This window comes from Coregonus lavaretus (assembly GCF_964263955.1).
Source record: "Coregonus lavaretus genome assembly, contig: HAP1_SCAFFOLD_984, whole genome shotgun sequence".
NCBI classification, from domain to species: domain Eukaryota; kingdom Metazoa; phylum Chordata; class Actinopteri; order Salmoniformes; family Salmonidae; genus Coregonus; species Coregonus lavaretus.
In genome coordinates, this window is record NW_028163472.1 from 57,680 (window position 1) to 79,158 (window position 21,479).

The 21,479-nt window shown below is 43.0% G+C and overlaps 2 protein-coding genes across 5 annotated transcripts; both read left to right on the forward strand.

Moving 5' to 3' along the window:
* Nucleotides 1–364: 364 nt before the first annotated feature.
* On the forward strand, nt 365–9,689 carry LOC311118087 (tetraspanin-1-like). 2 transcript variants are annotated; one of them, XM_084192963.1, is made up of 8 exons: nt 365–450; nt 2,596–2,676; nt 3,440–3,655; nt 5,380–5,454; nt 5,675–5,782; nt 6,011–6,145; nt 6,398–6,490; nt 8,286–9,689. In XM_084192963.1, exons 2-8 carry the CDS (start codon nt 2,620–2,622, stop codon nt 8,337–8,339), a joined length of 738 nt encoding a protein of 245 aa, XP_084049089.1. In that variant the 5' UTR covers nt 365–450; nt 2,596–2,619; the 3' UTR covers nt 8,340–9,689. The 2 variants fall into 2 exon arrangements, with proteins under 2 accessions (XP_084049089.1, XP_084049090.1); XM_084192964.1 differs by having other exon boundaries at nt 375–450; nt 2,601–2,676.
* Nucleotides 9,690–9,716: 27 nt separating this feature from the next.
* On the forward strand, nt 9,717–20,018 carry LOC311118086 (tetraspanin-16-like). Of its 3 annotated transcripts, XM_084192961.1 has the most exons (9): nt 9,717–9,804; nt 10,166–10,274; nt 10,879–11,076; nt 12,195–12,269; nt 12,703–12,810; nt 13,477–13,632; nt 13,955–14,038; nt 18,555–19,001; nt 19,215–20,018. In XM_084192961.1, exons 2-9 carry the CDS (start codon nt 10,206–10,208, stop codon nt 19,521–19,523), a joined length of 1,446 nt encoding a protein of 481 aa, XP_084049087.1. In that variant the 5' UTR covers nt 9,717–9,804; nt 10,166–10,205; the 3' UTR covers nt 19,524–20,018. The 3 variants fall into 3 exon arrangements, with proteins under 3 accessions (XP_084049087.1, XP_084049086.1, XP_084049088.1); XM_084192960.1 differs by having other exon boundaries at nt 9,781–10,274; XM_084192962.1 differs by lacking the exons at nt 18,555–19,001; nt 19,215–20,018 and adding an exon at nt 14,793–15,597 and having other exon boundaries at nt 9,781–10,274.
* Nucleotides 20,019–21,479: the final 1,461 nt, after the last annotated feature.

Here is a 21,479-nt window from a genome sequence, read left to right on the forward strand (position 1 = left end):
CTTAGCGACAGGTCATGACACTTGGCTGAGTGACGTCAATGTGTTGGGGTTTTGACGGAAAAAAAGTTTTCCTGGTCTATAAATGAATGATGAGCCACGCAGTAAACAGTGAGAGAGTGCAATACCACATGTTTGAATGAAAGGTAGTTTGAAATACTTTTTGTCTTCTTGAGGTTCAATAGATTCTGAAGAGGAATAAGTGACAAAAGTGCAGCAATAATTTGTGTAGTTGTGTTTTTCACCCTCTAGAATGTGTGTGTGTTTTTCACCTCGGTAGGACTTTAGCCTCCAGGAAGTTGTCCTAAACTAGAAACCAATCAGTGGTGCTTTGGTCAATTACTCCCTCCCCTCATGTGTGTGTCAGACCTGTGGGAGAGGATAAAGGGTCAGATAGAGACTTGTTGGGACAAACACTCCTCTCAGACCTCAACAGTCATCACCTCAGCACAGGTAAGAGACTCAATTCTCCTACTCCACTTAAAGTAATCTACTATACACAAACTTGAATGATACAATAGTACTTGTCTGATGTACTAGATAAAAAACACTTCATGAAAACCAGTACTTTCTTCAGTAAATAAACTAATACTCAATTTAATACATTTTGTGACAGGTTGCATTTGCATCCAATATGCAACAGAAAGTCAGATCGCAGACATCCAGAGAAATCGTTCTATTTAACTGATACATTGTATTTTTAAAAAATTAAGAAATGTGTCTTCTGTTAGAAGGAAGATTAATTTTGGGATTAATAAATAACTTATTAGCATGAATCCGGTTGCTTCTGTCCGAAGATCCTGTATCTAAGGGGAGAACTTTGCCCAATGAAAGACTGGTTCACATTAAAGTTCTAGCAGACATGAGATCAAATGGCAACATATTAATGACTTGTTAAAATGTTGATGGTGCTGCTGCATTCTCATACACTAGTCATGTGACTAGAGGGAAACCGAGACTCCTGGCCTGGGATGGTGCTGTTGATAAATCACATTTAGGGCCAGTTTCATAGACAGAGATTAAGCCTAGACCGGAACATGCTTTTTAGTCCAGCACTAGACTTAATCATTGTCTGGGAAACTCACCCTTTGTTTTAAAAACATTAACTCAGGTAGCATTCTGCCTCTCAATCTTGTTATATCTTTCCTGGTCACGGGGACGTTTATGGCCCTGTGGGTAGCAGGTGAAAGTTGTCAAAGTAAATAAAGACAGTGACTGATAAACAGCAAAAAGGAACAACCTGGTCATGATGGTCATAAAATCTAGGCTTGGTTTCATCCAGTGACACTTCTCCAGTTCACTGGAAGCCAGCAAGCTACTAGAGAAGAGGGCATAAACAAATACTGTATCAACATAACAATTCTAAACTATATGTCTGTGTGCCTTATGGAGGTAAAAAAAATGTATGCACTCACTAACTGTAAGTCGCTCTGGATAAGAGCATCTGCTAAATGACTAAAATTTTTTAAAAAATGTAAATGTATTTACTATGATACTAAAGTACACACCAAAAAACTAGGCTTGGTCTCGTCCAGTGACACTTTCCCACAAAGCCCACAAGCTACTGGAGAAAAGGACCATAAAGATATTATGGGTCTTGATAGCTAAGTCTGTATCTCATGGAGGTGTTTTCTATGCTACTGAAGGTCAGTGACTGTCAGGAACATTCCGATAAGACTAATCGACTGTTCCAGTAATACCAATGGCTGTAAAATACCTCTAGTAATAAAACATCAATCAACTCTGAGTGCGTCCCAAATGGCCCTTTATTCCCTATTTAGTGCACTACTTTTGACCAAGGGACTACTTTTGACAGTTATCTGCCCAGTAGCTCCGACTTCAAGTAAAGAGATGGACTGGTACTATCTTGCAAGGTGTGAAAGCCGTGTTACCAGTCTAAGGGTTTTTGAGGGATGTGGGACTGACAGTTGAAATAAAGAAGTTAGCGTCATGAAGATGTTGTGATTGGTAAGTCTTCTTAGAATTTGACTGGCAAACACAACATGGGCACATAGTAGAATACACAGTTTTACAAAATGTAAACGTAGTTGTCTTTTCTGATTGTTAATTTCAACCACAAACCCAGTTTATTGCTAAATGAAAACAAATAAAATGCTATATTTAGACAGCATTGCTTTCGCCCCATAACCGTCTCTTTCTCCCTGGTTAATGTGTAACTAAAATGGACGCTGGCGTGGAGGCCCTGTGCCATTGTAACATGATTCAGACAAGCCTGGTTTAACATCCTGTGATCTTGTAACCAGACAGGTTGGCTGTCTAGTTAAAACACTACAATTGTATGAACATACACACACACACTGGCCTGAAACCATAGCTGACTACGTATTCTGTATGTCCAAGTGTATCTCCTAAACCAGGACTGCCCAACCCTGCTCCTGGAGAGCCACCGTCCTGTAGGTTTTTGCTCCAACCCTAATCTAGCACACCTGATTCTAATAATTAGCAGGTTGATAAGATGAATCAGGTTAGTAACACCTGGGGTTGGAGCGAAAACCTACAGAAGGGTAGCTCTCCAGGAACAGGGCTGGGCAACCCTGTCCCTAAACTCACTGTTGAAGTTTTGTTTTGTTGTTCAAGAGAAGGAAACAACAGACGGTGAAGATGTGTTGCTCCGGGTTTCTCAAGATTATGATGTTCATCTTCAATGGAGCCATCTTTGTAAGTTTAAACCTTTATTCAGCTAACATTCAATAATCCCCCCTCCCCATCTCCTATATTCCATCTCTATACTAACATCAAAACAGTCGAGAGAAAGCATATTATGCTAAAAACAGAAGCTATTATATTCACTTGAAGGCTCTGAATTAAGTTGTCACTTCCCCTGTCCTCTGTAGCACTCGGAACATGTAGATGTCCACACAACCGCCATTTTGAACCCAAGCCTCCTGACCTGTTAGGGTTAATAACCCCTTAGATATTTTCAAGGTCATTCAGGTTTTTCAGAGAGCGAACAGGATAAGAAAGTGCACTTCAGAACAACAATGTGTCACATCCAAGTTCCACGGTGACCATAAATGACTCATATCTTTGTGAGGATAGATTTGTGTACTGAGGAAAACTTTACCTATATACTCTATCTGGTTAGAATATTTCCCAGAATTAATATTGCTTGTCATTTTTAGTCACAGTAGATGAATAACCTGCCTTGTCATACTTGCTAATTACTGTGGGTTTGGGATTTACATTATTATTTTTTTTTTAAAGGTAATGGTTGCGTAGATTACCACATTTTGTATGATGTTGACAACACTTTCCCCACTTATACTCAGCTTTTCTCCACGATGCATTCTTATGATATGCTTTGGAGTTTTCAGAGTATTGAAAGTATACTCCCTGTGCTCTTCATCAACATTGTCCCAAACACTAAATCTACCCCCTCCCCCTATTTCTCCTCTTTCTCTCTCCCTGTTGTGTGTATCAGTTGGCGGGTGTGGCCATCCTGGCGGTGGGGGTGTGGGTGAAGGTGGACAGTGGCTCTCTACTGGGCGTGTTAGACAACATTGAGGATGCCCCAGCAGAACTGGGCCAGCTGGCTAACGTGGCCTACCTGCTCATTGGGGTTGGAGTTGTCCTGCTGATCATGGGCTTCCTAGGGTGCTGTGGAGCCATGAAGGAGTCCAGGTGTATGCTGATGCTGGTGAGTCACCTTTGACCATTGAACATAAATATTCATACATCGATTTAATACAAATACCAACTTGACTTTTACTCTGTTTATTTTTGAATTTACATACTGGTATGGAAAGATTCATTCAATATTTGTTCCTTTTTTTCTTCTCCTCCTTTTATTGATGATGATAAAGAACTGGAAAGAAACAAAATGGCGACAGACAAGCATACAGTGACCCATTACCAAGCAAAAGGTAATGGGTCAAAACTATCACTATGACATTAGGTCAAAAGTCTATAAATATATAATTGTGTACCCTACCGGTCAAAAGTTTTAGAACACTTACTCATTCAACGGTTTTTCTTTATTTTTACTATTTTCTACATTGTAGAATAATAGTGAAGACATCAAAACTATGAAATAACACATATGGAATCATGTAGTAACCAACAAAGTATTAAACAAATCAAAAATATTTTATATTTGAGATTCTTCAAATATCCACCCTTTGCCTTGATGACAGCTTTGCACACTCTTGGCATTCTCTCAACCAGCTTCACCTGGAATGATTTTCCAACAGTCTTGAAGGAGTTCCCACATATGCTGAGCACTTGTTGGCTGCTTTTCCTTCACTCTGCGGTGTGGAGGCCAGGTCATCTGATGCAGCACTCCATCACTCTCCTTCTTGGTCAAATAGCCCTTACACAGCCTGGAGGTGTGTTGGGTCATTGTCCTGTTGAAAAACAAATGATAGTCCCACTAAGCCCAAACCAGATGGGATGGTGTATCGCTGCAGAATGCTGTGGTAGCCATGCTGGTTAAGTGTGCCTTGAATTCTAAATAAATCACAGACAGCGTCATCAGCAAAGCGCACCCACACCATAACAACCTCCTCCTCCATGCTTTACGGTGGGAAATACACATGCAGAGATCATCCGTTCACCCACACCGCCGCATCTCACAAAGTCACGGCGGTTGGAACCAAAAAATCTCAAATTTGGACTCCAGACCAAAGGACACATTTCCACTGGTCTAATGTCCATTGCTCGTGTTTCTTGGCCTAAGCAAGTCTCTTCTTCTTATTGGTGTCCTTTAGTAGTGGTTTATTTGCAGCAATTCGACCATGAAGGCTTGATTCACACAGTCTCCTCTGAACAGTTGATGTTGATGTGTCTGTTACTTGAACTCAGTGAAACATTTATTTGGGCTGCAATTTCTGAGGCTGGTAACGCTAATGAACATATCCTCTGCAGCAGAGGTAACTCTGGGTCTTCCATTCCTGTGGCGGTCCTCATGTGAGACAGTTTCATCATAGCGCTTGATGGTTTTTGCGACTGCACTTGAAGAAACTTTCAGTTCTAGAAATGTTCAGAATTGACTGACCTTCATGTCTTAAAGTCATGATGGACTGTCATTTATCTTTGCTTATTTGAGCTGTTCTTGCCATAATCTGGACTTGGTCTTTTACCAAATAGGGCTATCTTGACCTTTGACATAATGTCATAGTGATAGTTTTGACCCATTATCTTTTGCTTGGTAATTGGTCACTGTATGCTTGCCTGTCGCCATTTTTATTCTTTCCAGTTATTTATCATCCTGATCACAAAATGATGTTGTATGTTGATAGCCAATACAATTATATTTATAGAATTTTGACCTGATGTCATATTGGTCATAGTTTTGACCCCTTTTTAAACATTTTTTAAAAAATCAAACCCTTAACCATTGTATGCTTGTCTGTTCCTTTCCAGTTCTTTATCATCATCCTGATCATATTCATTGCAGAGGTGGCTGGGTGCATTCTGGTCCTAGTCTTCCAACCACTGGTAGGTAGCTATTAACACGGGCCCTGGTCAAAAGCAGTGCACTAATTAGTAAATAGGGTGAACGTTTGAAACTTTATTTGGCTATGCTGGTGGTGGTTTTGTTCATGTTGGCAGATGAAAACAGTTTTTATACAGTTATAAATCACATTGCCTAATGTTGGGACAGTAAAGCTTTTATGAATTTGTGGAAATGAGTTTGTGTTATGTTTGTATGTTTTAGGCTAAGGAAATTCTTGAGGACCTTAGTGAGAAGGTTGTTGCCAGCATTAAAAAAGACTATGGGAATGATGGGAGCCTGACTTCACTATGGAATGGCACCATGGAACAGGTATACTTCATTCATTCATTCATACTACTATATTAAGTAGTGAATCTATTGCCACTATGCCAGTGGATGTTATTAGCTCACATTTGTATACTCAAGAAATACATATGTTCTTATACAGATTATTTACAGGTTTCAGAGAAGGCAGTGGTGCTTTGCTAAGCTAGTTGCTTACTGTGTTCTGTAGATGCTACCATGTAATAATGATTTGTCTTTGTGCTTCCCTCCTAGTTCAAGTGCTGTGGATTCCGCAATTACACAGACTTCGATGGATCTCCCTTTCAAGGGAACCCAACTATCTCTGTTTACCCACTCACATGTTGCAAGAACACTGCCACTTGCATGGAACCAGCTGCGGAGTCTTCGGTACAGATATCTAATAATACAGTACAGGGTCATCCTATGTGCTTTGTTTAGATCAGGAGTGTTTCCTTACACTGGTACCTGACCAGGTAAAACTCTGGGTCCTTGGACTTGACCATTCTTGGTGGGGTCACGAAAAACTCCTTCCCCTGGCTAGGTTTGACATTTAATAGCCTGTGTTTGTGTGTTTTTAATCAATGAATCCCCTATCTACATCTATCTAATTCTAATACTGTAGTACTGTTTCTTCCCCAGGAAGTCATTGGCTGCTTTAATATGTTGCTGAACCTGATCGAGGACAACGCTGTCATCATTGGAGCTGTGGGACTGGGCATCGCTGCCCTTGAGGTACAGTACCTGTTACAATACTATCTGCATCCCAAATACCATCCTATAGCATCCTATTCCCTACATACAGTGCTTTCGGAAAGTATTCAGACCCCTTGACTTTTTCCACATTTTGTTACGTTACAGCCTTATTCTAAAATTGATTAAATTGTTTTCCAACCCTCATCAATCTACACACAATACCCCATAATGACAAAGCCAAAACAGGTTTTTAGAAATGTTTGCTAAATTATTATTATTTTTAAACGGATAACATATTTACATCATTATTCAACCCTTTACTCAGTACTTTGTTGAAGCACCTTTGGCAGCGATTACAGCATAGAGTATTCTTGGGTATGACGCTACAAGCTTGGCACACCTGTATTTGGGGAGTTTCTCCCATTCTTCTTTGCAGATCCTCTCAAACTCTATCAGGTTAGATGGGGAGCGTTGCTGCACAGCTATTTGCAGGTCTCTCCAGAGATGTTCGATCGGGTTCAAGTCCGGGCTCTGGCTGGGCCACTCAAGGACATTCAGAGACTTGTCCCAAAGCTACTCCTGCGTTGTCTTGGCTGTGTGCTTAGGGTGAACCTTCGCCCAAGTCTGAGGTCCTGAGCGCTCTGGAGCAGGTTTTCATCAAGGATCTCTCTGTACTTTGCTCCGTTCATCTTTGTCTCGATCCTGACTAGTCTCCCAGTCCCTGCCGCTGAAAAAACATCCCCACAGCATGATGCTGCCACCACCATGCTTCACCGTAGGGATGGTGCCAGGTTTCCTCCAGACGTGACGCTTGGCATTCAGGCCAAAGAGTTCAATCTTGGTTTCATCAGACCAGAGAATCTTGTTTCTCATGGTCTGAGAGTCGTTTAGGTGCCTTTTGGCAAACTCCAAGTGGGCTGTCGTGCCTTTTACTGAGGAGTGGCTTCCGTCTGGTCACTCTCTACCATAAAGGCCTGATTGGTGGAGTGCTGCAGAGATGGTTGTCCTTCTGGAAGGTTCTCCCATCTCCACAGAGGAACTCTAGAGCTCTGTCAGTGACCATCGGGTTCTTGGTCACTGCCCTGACCAAGGCCCTTCTCCCCCGATTCCTCAGTTTGGCCGGGCGGCCAGCTCTAGGAAGAGTCTTGGTGGTTCCAAACTTCTTCCATTTAAGAATAATGGAGGCCACTGTGTTCTTGGGGATCTTCAATGCTGCAGACATTTTTTGGTACCCTTTCCCAGATCTGTGCCTCGACACAATCCTGTCTCTGAGCTCTACGGACAATTCCTTCGACCTCATGGCTTGGTTTTTGCTCTGACATGCACTGTCAACTGTGGGACCTTATATAGACAGGTGGGTGCCTTTCCAAATCATGTCCAATCAATTGAATTTACCACAGGTGGACTCCAATCAAGTTGTAGAAACATTTCAAGGATGATTAATGGAAACAGGATGCACCTGAGCTCAATTTCGAGTCTCATAGCAAAGGGTCTGAATACTTATGTAAATAAGGTATTTCTGTTTTTTATTTTTTATACATTTGCAAACATTTCTAAAAAATCTGTTTTCGCTTTGTTATTATGGGGTATTGTGTTTAGATTGCTGAGATTTTATTTAATCAATTTTAGAATAATGTGGAAAAAGTCAAGGGGTCTGAATACTTTCGAAGGCACTGTAGTTCACAACGTTTGACCAGAGCCCTATGGGCCCTGTTCATGAGTAGTGCACTATAAAGGTAATAGAATGCCATTTGGGCCCTAGTCAACAGTAGTAGTGCCATTTGGAACGTAACTATTATATTGTGTTAACACTTGTGACCTGTCATCGTTTCAGATTGCCGCCATGGTGGTGTCAATGGTTCTCTACCAACAGATTGGTAACAAATAGCACTGACATCCATGACTATCAATGACCACGCCTGTTTAATCATCATCATGGCATCACCTTGACACCTTCAGTCGACATGTTTAATTTCAAACACCAAAGATGTATTAAAATATTTCAGTTATAAAAGAAAAACAGCCTTGTTCAAAACCCTGTTGTGAATCAATCAGCTCCATGGTATATCAACAATATCTGTGCACATATACTGTATAGAGCCTACTGTACGCATTCAGTTCATATTTTATGATGTTTAAATTAGATTCCTTTATCGCTGTATCCTTATTTGTTTCTTGCACAAGCTGAAAACTTTACATGAATGTATGACGTTTTGTGTTGAGAAAAGTGATTGCTGTAACTGGCAAGACATTTGATTAGTTTTTTGTTGTTGTTATTTCTTCAGCTGTCTTGAATGGATATACAGTGTCTCTTTTTGTACATATAAATATTGAAGTTTAGAAATTACCACATAACATTTGACTTGTTTTATTTCTTGTTCTATTCTTTACCAGGAAATTATTAAAATGTTCTTATTTGCAATAGTTTCTAAATCATATTTACCTAAAGTTGGTATCTACTAGGCTACTCTTTTTAAAACCCTGCTGAAGACAATACTTTTATTAAGATGCTTTTAATGTATGATTTTTAATGAATTATTTTAATTAGCTATTTATTTTTCATTATCCTTCCTCCTGTCTTTGTTTCTTTGTTAGTACTTTTATTTTATGATATGAAGCACTTTTACCTGTATTGACAGCCTGGACTCATAGACTAGACATAACATAGTAAATGTAAATCCGGGAAATGCAAATTAGTATGATATGTTACTTTTGGTATGGTTACATAAGACAGATGGATAATTAAATGAAAGCAGAGTGATTGGCTGGGTGGCCGTATAAGGCGAACGTCTAGCAACCCAAAGGTTGCGGACTTGAACCTCATCACGGATAATTAGCAACTTTTCAACTACTTGCTACTTTGCAACCCCTTCCCCTAACCCTTTTAGCTAACACTAACCTTAACCATTTTCCTAACCTTAACCCTTTAACTTAACTCCTAAACTTAACCCTAATCCCTAGACTAGCTAACGTTAGCCACCTAGCTAGAATTCGTAACATATCATACGTTTGGCGAATTCGTAACATATTGTACAGTTTTCAAATTTTTAACATATAATACGATTTGTAATTCGTAACATAGCATACAATGGGTTTGGACATCCTCAATACATACCATACAAAACGTAACATATCGTACTATATAGAGTGCCTCAGATTTACATACAGAATAATACGAAATGCTCTGAAACCAGGTTGGTATTGAAAAGCACAATATAAATAAAGTTATTGTTATCTACATTGTATCCTCAGCTACATCCATTGTTACGAAATGTTAATCGTGACACCTCTGATTATGACCTCATGACCCAGACCTGCGTTGCCCTTGGAAACGGGTGCGCATTGACATGAAGGTTCGTGCTCGTGCCCCTGTCAAAATAACATACCTATAGCAAGTTAGCGTGTCAGCAGGCCTACAAAAAGGTAATTGAGAATGCAAGTGCTATTGACGGATTTGTCAATTATTGAACAGCAAATAAGGAATTTCGTAAGTTTTAGCTTTGCCTTTGGCCAATGTATTCTTCTTCTGGTGATTATTAAAGCAAGGGTGATACAGTATCTAGCTAACGTCTAGATAACTAGCAAAAAAATGCAAATTTGTACAAATGAATATGAAATATCCATGCCTGTAGTAGCTAGTTATTGAAAGTATTGAAAACGACCAGATCGTAAGTCTATGAGAAAAATGTTAAACTGTATGTATGGTTTCCATAGATTGAACCATTCGGTTCATGACATTACAGCGCAGTCAGCCATGTCCAGACTACATCACCTGTATGGCCTGTTGAGGTACCTGATGATGCTACTCAGTGGCATCATATTTGTAAGTGTACCGCATTTTTGTATGCTTTTGTAATATATATATATTTTATATATCTGTAGATTATACCATAAGAGACTATTAGGCTGGACCTCAATCAGATCCGCACTGCAGAACGATTACATTCGCTACTACGTGTAGGTTGGAGTGAAAGTTTGATAGAATCATCAGACCTCAGAGAATCTCCATTGAAACAGCTTTTTAGTTCAAGACTATGCTTAATCTGTTCCAGGAAACTGGCCTACGTGTTACAGATGGTATGCTCAGGATAGTCCACCTTTTTAAATTCAATACAGTTTAGTTGAGGCCCTGCAATCATTTCAGAATCTAGTATGAACAACTCTTAGCTCGCGTCTACAATAAATGTTGGGGAAAACACGATAATGATGATAAATGCATCAATATGATCAATCTCATGTTAATTCACCCAATGAGTACATCCAATGTCAATACACTCTATCAATACCCTCAATCACATGGATGCAAATCTCATTCTCTACCCCAATATGTTCGCCTGGCCAGTTCACCAACAGAACACTGTCTTAAATCAGAAGGTCCTTCCATTCTAGTCATTCTAACTCTATGGTCCATCTCTTCCCCCATCCAGGTGAGTGGCCTTGTGCTGTTTGGCCTGGGTGTGTGGATCAGGTATGGTGCGGCCACCTTTGTCCAGGTGATGGGCTCTTTTTCGGCACAGCTGGTGACCATCAGCTACGTGTGTATGTGCCTGGGGGCCATCCTGTCTCTGCTGGGGTTCATTGGCTGCTACGGGGCCTGGAGCGAGAACCGCTGCCTCATCATGCTGGTAAGAGACCGTGAATCCCAGACCACCCCCTCGCACCTACCAACTCGCTCTGAGGGCCCTCTGTTGCTGTCGAAACGGATCAATAAACCCTTTAACTTCGGGACACACTCGTGACTTGAATGAGGCAATTCATGTTCCACTTTTAAATCATAAAACAAGCATGACATTCAAATTCCCCCTGTCGTTTCTAAAGATATAAACCTCAGTAACAGTATAACTTGGTGGGGGCGGGGGGTGTGATACTAAATAGGGAATGGGGTGCCATTTGGGGCTCAGTCTAGAAGAGAGTTGGGTCGCTCTTTGTGGAGTGTAGTCTACATAAAGGCTTGGTATTGGTTGCGAGTCTGTTAGAAGGAGCCATTTTGGCCTACTTATGTGGTTGTTGTGTAGTGTAGTGTAGTCTATAGGCTTGTTTCTCAAACAATTTTATTGCAGCCCTGAGCTAGTAAACCTGGGCCACGTTCAGTTGTCAAACGTTGCAGATAGTAATGCCATGAATAGAGCCAACATGATTCCTTGTTCTACATGTCGGAGAGGTATGTTTGTTCTACGTAACATATTTCTATCTGAACATTCCAAAATGTTGTGTCCTGAACGGGCCCTGGATTTAAGTAGTCAAGGGCTTGATTATTACTTGAATCAGGTGTTCTAGGCAAGTTCTGAAATGGTTCAAATACATGAAACGGCTGAGATTTGATGAAGGTTGCTCCATAGTCTTTGTCTAGTCCACTTAAAGAGATTGAACGGGATCTTAAGCACTTACAAATTCGTAACGTATCGTACGAATTGGATTTGCTAACATAGTGTAAGAATTGCATGATTTTTTAAAAATATTTTTTTTAGGACGTAGCATATCATACGAAATGGATGATGTACACAATTGTGCATGATTTTCCCGGACCCGTTTTAGCTCGTGAGCACAACTTTCAAAACTACTGGCTGAAATTATACAAAACATCTGTAGCGTCACTTTAATTTGTACACTAGAGGGTCATAGGTCACTGGTCACAGGAGAGCAGGAAGTGGGGATGCACCGGTATAGAGAGTATACAGTTCTTGTCCTGCTCACCTTTGGAACTATGATATGGTTGATTCTAACCCTCTCCTTGTTCTGACAGTATTTCTTCATTGTGTCCATGATGTTTGCGGCTGAGGTTACCGGAGTTATTTTCATCTTGGTGTACAAAGATCTGGTAAGCACAGACGATCCACTCTCATGCCCTCACTGTCTCAACTGTAACAACCCTACTGTACAAAACACAGATTATCCACTCACCCTCACTGTTTAAACTGTAAAGAAGATACTGTACAAAGCACAGACAATCCACATGGACCCTATCCTCACTGTCTAAACTGCAACAAAGATACTGTATTTAGCACAGATGATCTAGTCACTCTCACCATCTAAACTGCAACAAAGATACTGTAAAGTACAAAAGAGACTATTTAGCACAGATTACCTACTCACGCTCACTGTCTAAACTGCAACAAAGAAACTCTACAAAGCACAGATAGTATACTCACAGCCTTACTGTCTGAACTGCTACAAAGATGCTGTAAAGTTGTCTTGGTTTAATTAACAGTCAAGCACTGGGGTAAATTATTGGGTGACTTCCTGTGTTTCAGGTGGAGGTTACGATTCGTGGAGCCAGTAAGGACTCTTTACGGATGTCCTATATGGGACCGACGGCTGCAGACCCCATATCAACAGCCTGGAACACCATCATGGTCCATGTGAGTGGGCTATGTGAACTCTGACCTTAAAGGGGCAATCAGCAGTTGCTACATTCATTTTTGGACTTTAATGATATGTACCCATTGATTCTTGAGGAATATAATTTATAAATGCCTCATGAGCTTAGTTCAACTGTCGTACCCCATCAGAACCCAAAATATACTGTAAGCTTATTTCATTCCAATGTTTGTTAACAAAGTAAATGTAAACAAACACTGTATAGCCTCAAAACATGGTTAAAACTATCATTTTTATATCATGGATGGTCAGTCCTTGCATCCATAGCTCTGTCTATGAACTTGAGAGTGGTAACATTTCTCCAGCCCCATCCCTCAGCTTTTTACCGAAACGGGTGGGGAGAACGGGTTATTGTTTTTACTGCTGATTGCCGCTTTAATACCAGTAGGATCTACCATATCCTGGGTCTATCATTCCACTTCTTGCCTCTCCTTGTCATGCCAAACTTTGGCATATGACATGGACTACAAGGAATGGAATTTTTGCACAAAACAGGTCTGGTTTTCAGGCTAGATCTGCCATTCTTTACTGTACATGTGCAAAAGCTCCGGAAGAAACATGTAAGCCCATCGAAATTGTCAATGGGAACCAATAGAAGCCCACCTGTTTCACTGTCTCAACACTCTGCCTTTCTCTACTGTGTGCAGTACAAGTGCTGTGGCTTTGACAACTCCACGGCTGACTTCAAGAACTCTGTGTTCAGTGCTAACACTGGCCTGCTGTACCCCAAGACGTGCTGTGTTGACCTGACGAGCACCGCCTGCGACGGCCTCGACACCACCCAGGGCCTGATACACCCAAAGGTAGGGTACACTTTTCCACATGAATAAGCCGAGCCAAACCAAGCTGTACCGAGCTGGCCTGGTTACGCATCCACCATAGCTGGAACGACTCTGACCCTTTTCACACTATCGTGTTGACCCACGTCAAACTGTGCTGGTTTGGATATTTTCTTCATGTGTTTGTCCTTTTCAGCACGGTTCCAGTAACTATGGTGGATGTAGTAGTGAGAAAAGCCATTACTGCTTTGTCCATTTCTAAGGGACAAATCCTAACTTGGGTAGTGGCCATGTCTTGTGAAGAAACAGATGGTAACGGCCTCTTTATCTATCTGCCGATCACCAGAGCTGCATTACCAAACTGATCAATGTGATCCAGGACCAGAGCGTCATCTTTGGCTCCACCGCTTCTGGCATCTGTGTCATGGAGGTAAGTGTCCTTTGAGATTTGCCCAAACATATGTGGTGAGAGTTGCCCAAACTTGTATGGTGAGAATTGCCCAAACTTATATAGTGAGAGTTGCCCAAACTTATATGGTGAGAGTTGCCCAAACTTGTATGGTTAGAGTTGCCCAAACTTATATGGTGAGAGTTGCCCAAACTTATATAGTGAGAGTTGGCTAAACATATATGGTGAGAGTTGCCCAAACTTATATGGGAACAGCATGACTAGAGGGTAGAGACATTGACCAATAACAGCCAAAGATGGTTTCCATTGTGGTCACCATTTTGTAAGTAAGGGCCCATAGGACTCTGATCAAAGGTAGTGCACCATGTACAGTAGGGAATATAGTGCCATTTGGGATGCAGACTTAGTCTTATCTGCCTTGGCATCCACTATTGAAATGACTCCATTCATGACACTGTCCTTCTGAGAGAGAGAGACTCTACAACCACTAACACCACCTCCACACAAATGAACTGAAACGTTAACTTAGCCCAAAGTTAGACTTTTGTGTTAAAACGTAGTTGTGTGTGTGTGTGTGTGCGCTCGCGCGACGCAAACAACACCATTACAACATGAATGAACTGTCAGCAAAGCCGACTAAACCATTTCGTCAGAAAGAGTCAAAGTTCGAGATATACTGTAGTTTCCCTCCCGTGGCATGTGGTGTGTGTTCATGACGCCTCAATGTGTTTCCCATGGCCTAATGTGTGTGTTTTTTGTTGTGTGTGTGTTACAGTTGGCGTCCATGATGGTGTCAGTAGTGTTGTTCGTCAGACTAGGTAACACCTTTTATTAGACCAGCAGCAACACAGAGAACAGAGCCTGACCCAGGCAGGGTAGTCCAACCAGACCAGAGACAACAGCATAATAAATGGGACTTGCAAATGAAGCCGCCTTGTCAGTAGACTGTGGTTATTGTGGTGCTTAGGGTCTGCTTAGGGTTTATGGTAGATCTATATGTGAATTTATGATGAATAGCAGTCTAGTGAACAGGAAAAACGCTTTGACAACTACTCCCTCCTGTGGAATATGTCTGAAGTGTCAGAGGCAGTATCACAGTATCCTGGTCAGTCACCGGTCTGGGAACATTAAGTAACATTGAGTTATAATAATAATATATGCCATTTAGCAGACGCTTTCATCCAAAGGGACTAACAGCAGTGCGTGCATACATTTTTGTAATCCGTAACAGTCACTTCACTCAGTAACAGTAATTCTAAACTTCACTTGGTCAGTTGTCTAACAGATAGAACCTGCCTATGGGAAAGTGGTAGAATGGGGGTGAGGATGGGAAAGTGGTAGAATGGGGGTGAGGATGGGAAAGTGGTAGAATGGGGGTGAGGATGGGAAAGTGGTAGAATGGGGGTGAGGATGGGAAAGTGGTAGAATGGGGGTGAGGATGGGAAAGTGGTAGAATGGGGGTGAGGATGGGAAAGTGGTAGAATGGGGGTGAGGATGGGAAAGTGGTAGAATGGGGGTGAGGATGGGAAAGTGGTAGAATGGGGGTGAGGATGGGAAAGTGGTAGAATGGGGGTGGGGATGGGAAAGTGGTAGAATGGGGGTGAGGATGGGAAAGTGGTAGAATGGGGGTGGGGATGGGAAAGTGGTAGAATGGGGGTGGGGATGGGAAAGTGGTAGAATGGGGGTGAGGATGGGAAAGTGGTAGAATGGGGGTGGGGATGGGAAAGTGGTAGAATGGGGGTGAGGATGGGAAAGTGGTAGAATGGGGGTGAGGATGGGAAATTGGTAGAATGGGGGTGAGGATGGGAAAGTGGTAGAATGGGGGTGAGGATGGGAAAGTGGTAGAATGGGGGTGAGGATGGGAAAGTGGTAGAATGGGGGTGGGGATGGGAAAGTGGTAGAATGGGGGTGAGGATGGGAAAGTGGTAGAATGGGGGTGAGGATGGGAAAGTGGTAGAATGGGGGTGAGGATGGGAAAGTGGTAGAATGGGGGTGAGGATGGGAAAGTGGTAGAATGGGGGTGAGGATGGGAAAGTGGTAGAATGGGGGTGAGGATGGGAAAGTGGTAGAATGGGGGTGAGGATGGGAAAGTGGTAGAATGGGGGTGAGGATGGGAAAGTGGTAGAATGGGGGTGAGGATGGGAAAGTGGTAGAATGGGGGTGGGGATGGGAAAGTGGTAGAATGGGGGTGAGGATGGGAAAGTGGTAGAATGGGGGTGGGGATGGGAAAGTGGTAGAATGGGGGTGGGGATGGGAAAGTGGTAGAATGGGGGTGAGGATGGGAAAGTGGTAGAATGGGGGTGAGGATGGGAAAGTGGTAGAATGGGGGTGGGGATGGGAAAGTGGTAGAATGGGGGTGAGGATGGGAAAGTGGTAGAATGGGGGTGAGGATGGGAAATTGGTAGAATGGGGGTGAGGATGGGAAAGTGGTAGAATGGGGGTGGGGATGGGAAAGTGGTAGAATGGGGGTGAGGATGGGAAAGTGGTAGAATGGGGGTGAGGATGGGAAAGTGGTAGAATGGGGGTGAGGATGGGAAAGTGGTAGAATGGGGGTGAGGATGGGAAAGTGGTAGAATGGGGGTGGGGATGGGAAAGTGGTAGAATGGGGGTGAGGATGGGAAAGTGGTAGAATGGGGGTGAGGATGGGAAAGTGGTAGAATGGGGGTGAGGATGGGAAAGTGGTAGAATGGGGGTGAGGATGGGAAAGTGGTAGAATGGGGGTGAGGATGGGAAAGTGGTAGAATGGGGGTGGGGATGGGAAAGTGGTAGAATGGGGGTGGGGATGGGAAAGTGGTAGAATGGGGGTGGGGATGGGAAAGTGGTAGAATGGGGGTGAGGATGGGAAAGTGGTAGAATGGGGGTGGGGATGGGAAAGTGGTAGAATGGGGGTGAGGATGGGAAAGTGGTAGAATGGGGGTGAGGATGGGAAATTGGTAGAATGGGGGTGAGGATGGGAAAGTGGTAGAATGGGGGTGAGGATGGGAAATTGGTAGAATGGGGGTGAGGATGGGAAAGTGGTAGAATGGGGGTGGGGATGGGAAAGTGGTAGAATGGGGGTGAGGATGGGAAAGTGGTAGAATGGGGGTGGGGATGGGAAAGTGGTAGAATGGGGGTGAGGATGGGAAAGTGGTAGAATGGGGGTGAGGATGGGAAAGTGGTAGAATGGGGGTGGGGATGGGAAAGTGGTAGAATGGGGGTGAGGATGGGAAAGTGGTAGAATGGGGGTGGGGATGGGAAAGTGGTAGAATGGGGGTGAGGATGGGAAAGTGGTAGAATGGGGGTGAGGATGGGAAAGTGGTAGAATGGGGGTGGGGATGGGAAAGTGGTAGAATGGGGGTGAGGATGGGAAAGTGGTAGAATGGGGGTGAGGATGGGAAAGTGGTAGAATGGGGGTGAGGATGGGAAAGTGGTAGAATGGGGGTGAGGATGGGAAAGTGGTAGAATGGGGGTGAGGATGGGAAAGTGGTAGAATGGGGGTGAGGATGGGAAAGTGGTAGAAAGGGGGTGAGGATGGGAAAGTGGTAGAATGGGGGTGAGGATGGGAAAGTGGTAGAATGGGGGTGAGGATGGGAAAGTGGTAGAAAGGGGGTGAGGATGGGAAAGTGGTAGAATGGGGGTGAGGATGGGAAAGTGAATGTGTCAATTAACACCGAGCCTGTCCATGGGAACTCCTAGCAGGGTTCTAGAACTCCAGACAGCCAATGACTGATCAGGTCATGGGTGAGTGAACACAGGACTCTAATGGTATTATGACGGGCCATAACAAGGGAGCTGGGCTTTTTATCCTCGGAACATAAACCCATTATGACTTTACCACCACATGTAATGAAAGCCCCTTGTTTGGCTAGGTATTATTCTTAGTTGATACGGGGTACCTCTCAAACTCACATCCTCAGAGTCTAGCAAAACTCAATAGGACTACTTCAAATGTTGGAACCACCTTTCAAACACCCACCTGTAATAAACTGAAACCCTTTGAAGTTGTAAATGTCAATGGATCTTATACGACCCAGCAGGTGTAGTTCAGTCCTTGGGCGGTTCTTGATGTTTAAAGAAATATGTTTTTATTGTATTATGTCATGTTTTATGTTTTGTGTTGATCCCAGGAAGAGTAGCTGCTGCTTCAGCAACTGCTAATTGGGATCCTAATAAAATCCTAAATACTAGGTGTGATATACCGACCATTAGCATGGGAATTATGACACCTTCCAAGAGGTGAAGGCTGGGTTGGTTGGTCGGTCCTTATAAAAGGCTGCCACCAACTCCAGTGTCTCATAGCCCAGACTGACAGCAAGGTCTCCATTTGGAACCTTGAACCACTCAAATATAGACAACCAATTGATTATTGATTTATTTGCTGGCGAATAATTAGGTTTTTCTGAAATCTGGAACGAAATATCTAAGATTTTCTTCACATTTGTATATGTGATTTTCTATTTTTGTTGAGGAAAAAATGACTTTCTTCATCAACTTTGTGTTTTTGTCCACATTTGCTGCCGTGGCTTTGGCACTTCCATTCCCTCACAACTCCATCAAGAGTGTTCCGAAGATGGGCGCGAGCCGGGACTTTGAATCATCCGGTAACGGTCCAGTCGATGAACAGAAGCCTATCCGGGGAACGGTCAAAGTAGTCAAATTTAACCCCAATAACCTGGGTCAGTCGGGTCTTTTTAGACGAGGCGGGATTTTCCCCCGAGGCGCACCCGGTCCGAGGATGCCTTTCCCGGCCTTCTTGTCCATGGGACGTCCTGGCCCTCCTGCGCTCCCTGCCAAAGCAGCTACGGTGCCTCTGCATCCACTGTCACACCTGCACCCCGACGGTCAGGGCAATGGTGGGGTGGGTATGAAGAAGAGGCAGGGATTTGAGATGTGGCAGAGGGCCATGGATAAGAACGACCACAGTAAGACCATGTCCATGTCGTTGCCCCTCAGTCTGAAGGACTCTGCCAACAAACAGAGCTGCGCCGCCGTGCCTTTTACTCAGGTGAGTCAAACCTTTCAATTGTGGTTAACAATGACAAAGATGGTGTAGGCCAGTAGAGTACAGTAGGCTTAATGTTTAATCAAATGATTAGCCTAAATTAGAAAGTTAAAAGGGAGAAATGTTTTATAAGTAGGGCCTAATGCTTGAACCATCAAAATACGAAATGTTTAATGGTAGTCCAATTAAAAAAAAAATTATATCTTCCATGTACAGCGGATAACGTCCGAGGGCTGCGACACGGTGACGGTCCACAACAAACTGTGCTTCGGTCAATGCAGTTCACTGTTCGTCCCGTCTGGTTGGGAGTCCGCCAGGCTGACCAGTGCAGGGGGACACCGCCGTGCGCCCTGTTCCCGCTGCGCGCCATCCAAGGCCCACACAGTGACCGTGCCTCTGCGCTGTGGGATGGAGGAGCGGGAGAAGCGCGTGATGGTGGTGGAGGAATGCAAGTGTGAGACTGGCCGAGAGGAGGGGAATATTGAGGCTGGGGCCTCCATGCACTTGGAACTGAAGAGACTGTAGTTTAAGGGCGACATTTTCCTAGTGCAAAAGCACTGTGCCAATTACAAAACCTACACTGCGAGATTATAATGAGGTTTACAGTATTTTTTTGCAGTGCGAAAGTATCGCCCTAAATGCTCGTTTCCCGTCTCACAGCACCTGCTCTAGCCTATTTTGATGACTTACATTTTACATTTGAGTCATTTAGCAGACGACTTAAGTCATTGTTTTTAGACAGTAAATATAATTTATATTGTGATGTCAGATATGGACATTGATTATGTGTATTGTATGTGTGAGTCTGAATTTCTAATTCAGAGAAAAAACGATTTGGAGGCAAATGTCACCAATGATTGTTGACAAGTGACTAACATTTTTTGTCATGCACATTTCTGTTCAACCTTATGGCAGAATGAGTCGTCCACACCGGACAGTGTAATAATGTTGAATAACTTGTTTAGATTCATCTGAACTGAACTGCATTTTGTTTTTGTGAAATAAAAATGTCTATCTATTTTTGGCCTATCACTTGGTTTTTACCCTTGATGCGCTTATATTCACGCAATATAATCTACATAGACAAACATGGGGAAAACATTTAGTATTCCAGTAGTATCAGCCTCCATGTTTTATTAAAACGTTTTAGTGCAGTTTCACCACACTCCAGTTACATCTGAAAGCACTGAACTGCCAAAATGCCGCCCTATTTCCTATTTAGTGCACTGTGGTCATAAGTAGTGCACTATATAGGGGATAGGGTGCCATTTGGGAGGCAGAGCTGGTGTGTGTACAGCATTGAACATGGGTACTTTAGAGGAACAAACAGAGGTAATTGTTTCAGCATGAGACACTGCAGTATGTATAAGGCATCTTGTCTCTTTCTCCCCTGGCTCTTTCACTGTGGTGGGAATTCATCTTCTCATCCTTAAAGCCACAATCTGGAGTTTGTGTTTCAGCAAAAACGGTGGCCCCGCCCCACAACTTGGTTTGGTATTAAGCTGAGGGATAATGTAACCACTCTAAAATTCAAATCTGTTATACCAAAGATAATTTAAGGTTATACTGAGCTTATGAGGCATTTATAAGTTACATTCCTCAAGAATCAATGGGTGTATCATTAGTTGAAATGACCATTGAACAGTGTCCCAGATCTCAGACTGTAGCTTTTAAACCTGTAGATGCACTTGAGTGTTTTCAGTTAGCGGCCTAAAACAAGTATTATTCATTTATTTCCTGGAACCTGTGCATGTGTGAGTGCATGTGTGTGTGTGTGCGTGCATGCATGGATATGCGCGCATGTGTGTTTGTGTGTGTGTGTGCGTGCATGTGTGTTTGTGCGTGCATGTGTGTGTGTGTGCCTGGTAAAATGAACTCATCCCACACATCCATACATTCCCAGCGGAATATAAAGGAGGCTCTTCTTTACATCGTGTAGCCTTGGCAAGCTGTCAATAACACCGCTAACTTACTTACTCACACCAATTTGCATTCAGTGTTTTATAAAGCTACGGGGGATGCTTGCGTTGATTGAGGCCCGTGGATTTAGACCTACATTTGCATTTGCAAAGGGTTGATGACTATATTTCCACAAAAGAGTTTGACGAGAATAATATTTGCTCTGGACTTAACATATAGAATCAAATTAGGGGGTCTGGTTAGTAAGGAGGTGAAGGTCTGGGCTGTTGTTATTTCCCATCTCTGTAGAGTGGGGAGGTGACGAGGGTAAACTAACATATCCTGTCAGAGTTGTCTGAGCTCTGAGTTCTACATCTCAATCATCCATCTGACGTGCTATTGATCAAGACTGACTGGCTGGATATTCCAAGCAGACTGAATCCAAGTATGTTGAATGTTTTGCTTGCGTCATTTACATAATGATGAAAGGGAAGTCATCTCAGCCTATAGTGGGGGTCATACAGTATATACTGGGAAGTGCTGAGTGAGATTGAGATCTCATAAGAAAAAAGCTTCATATGT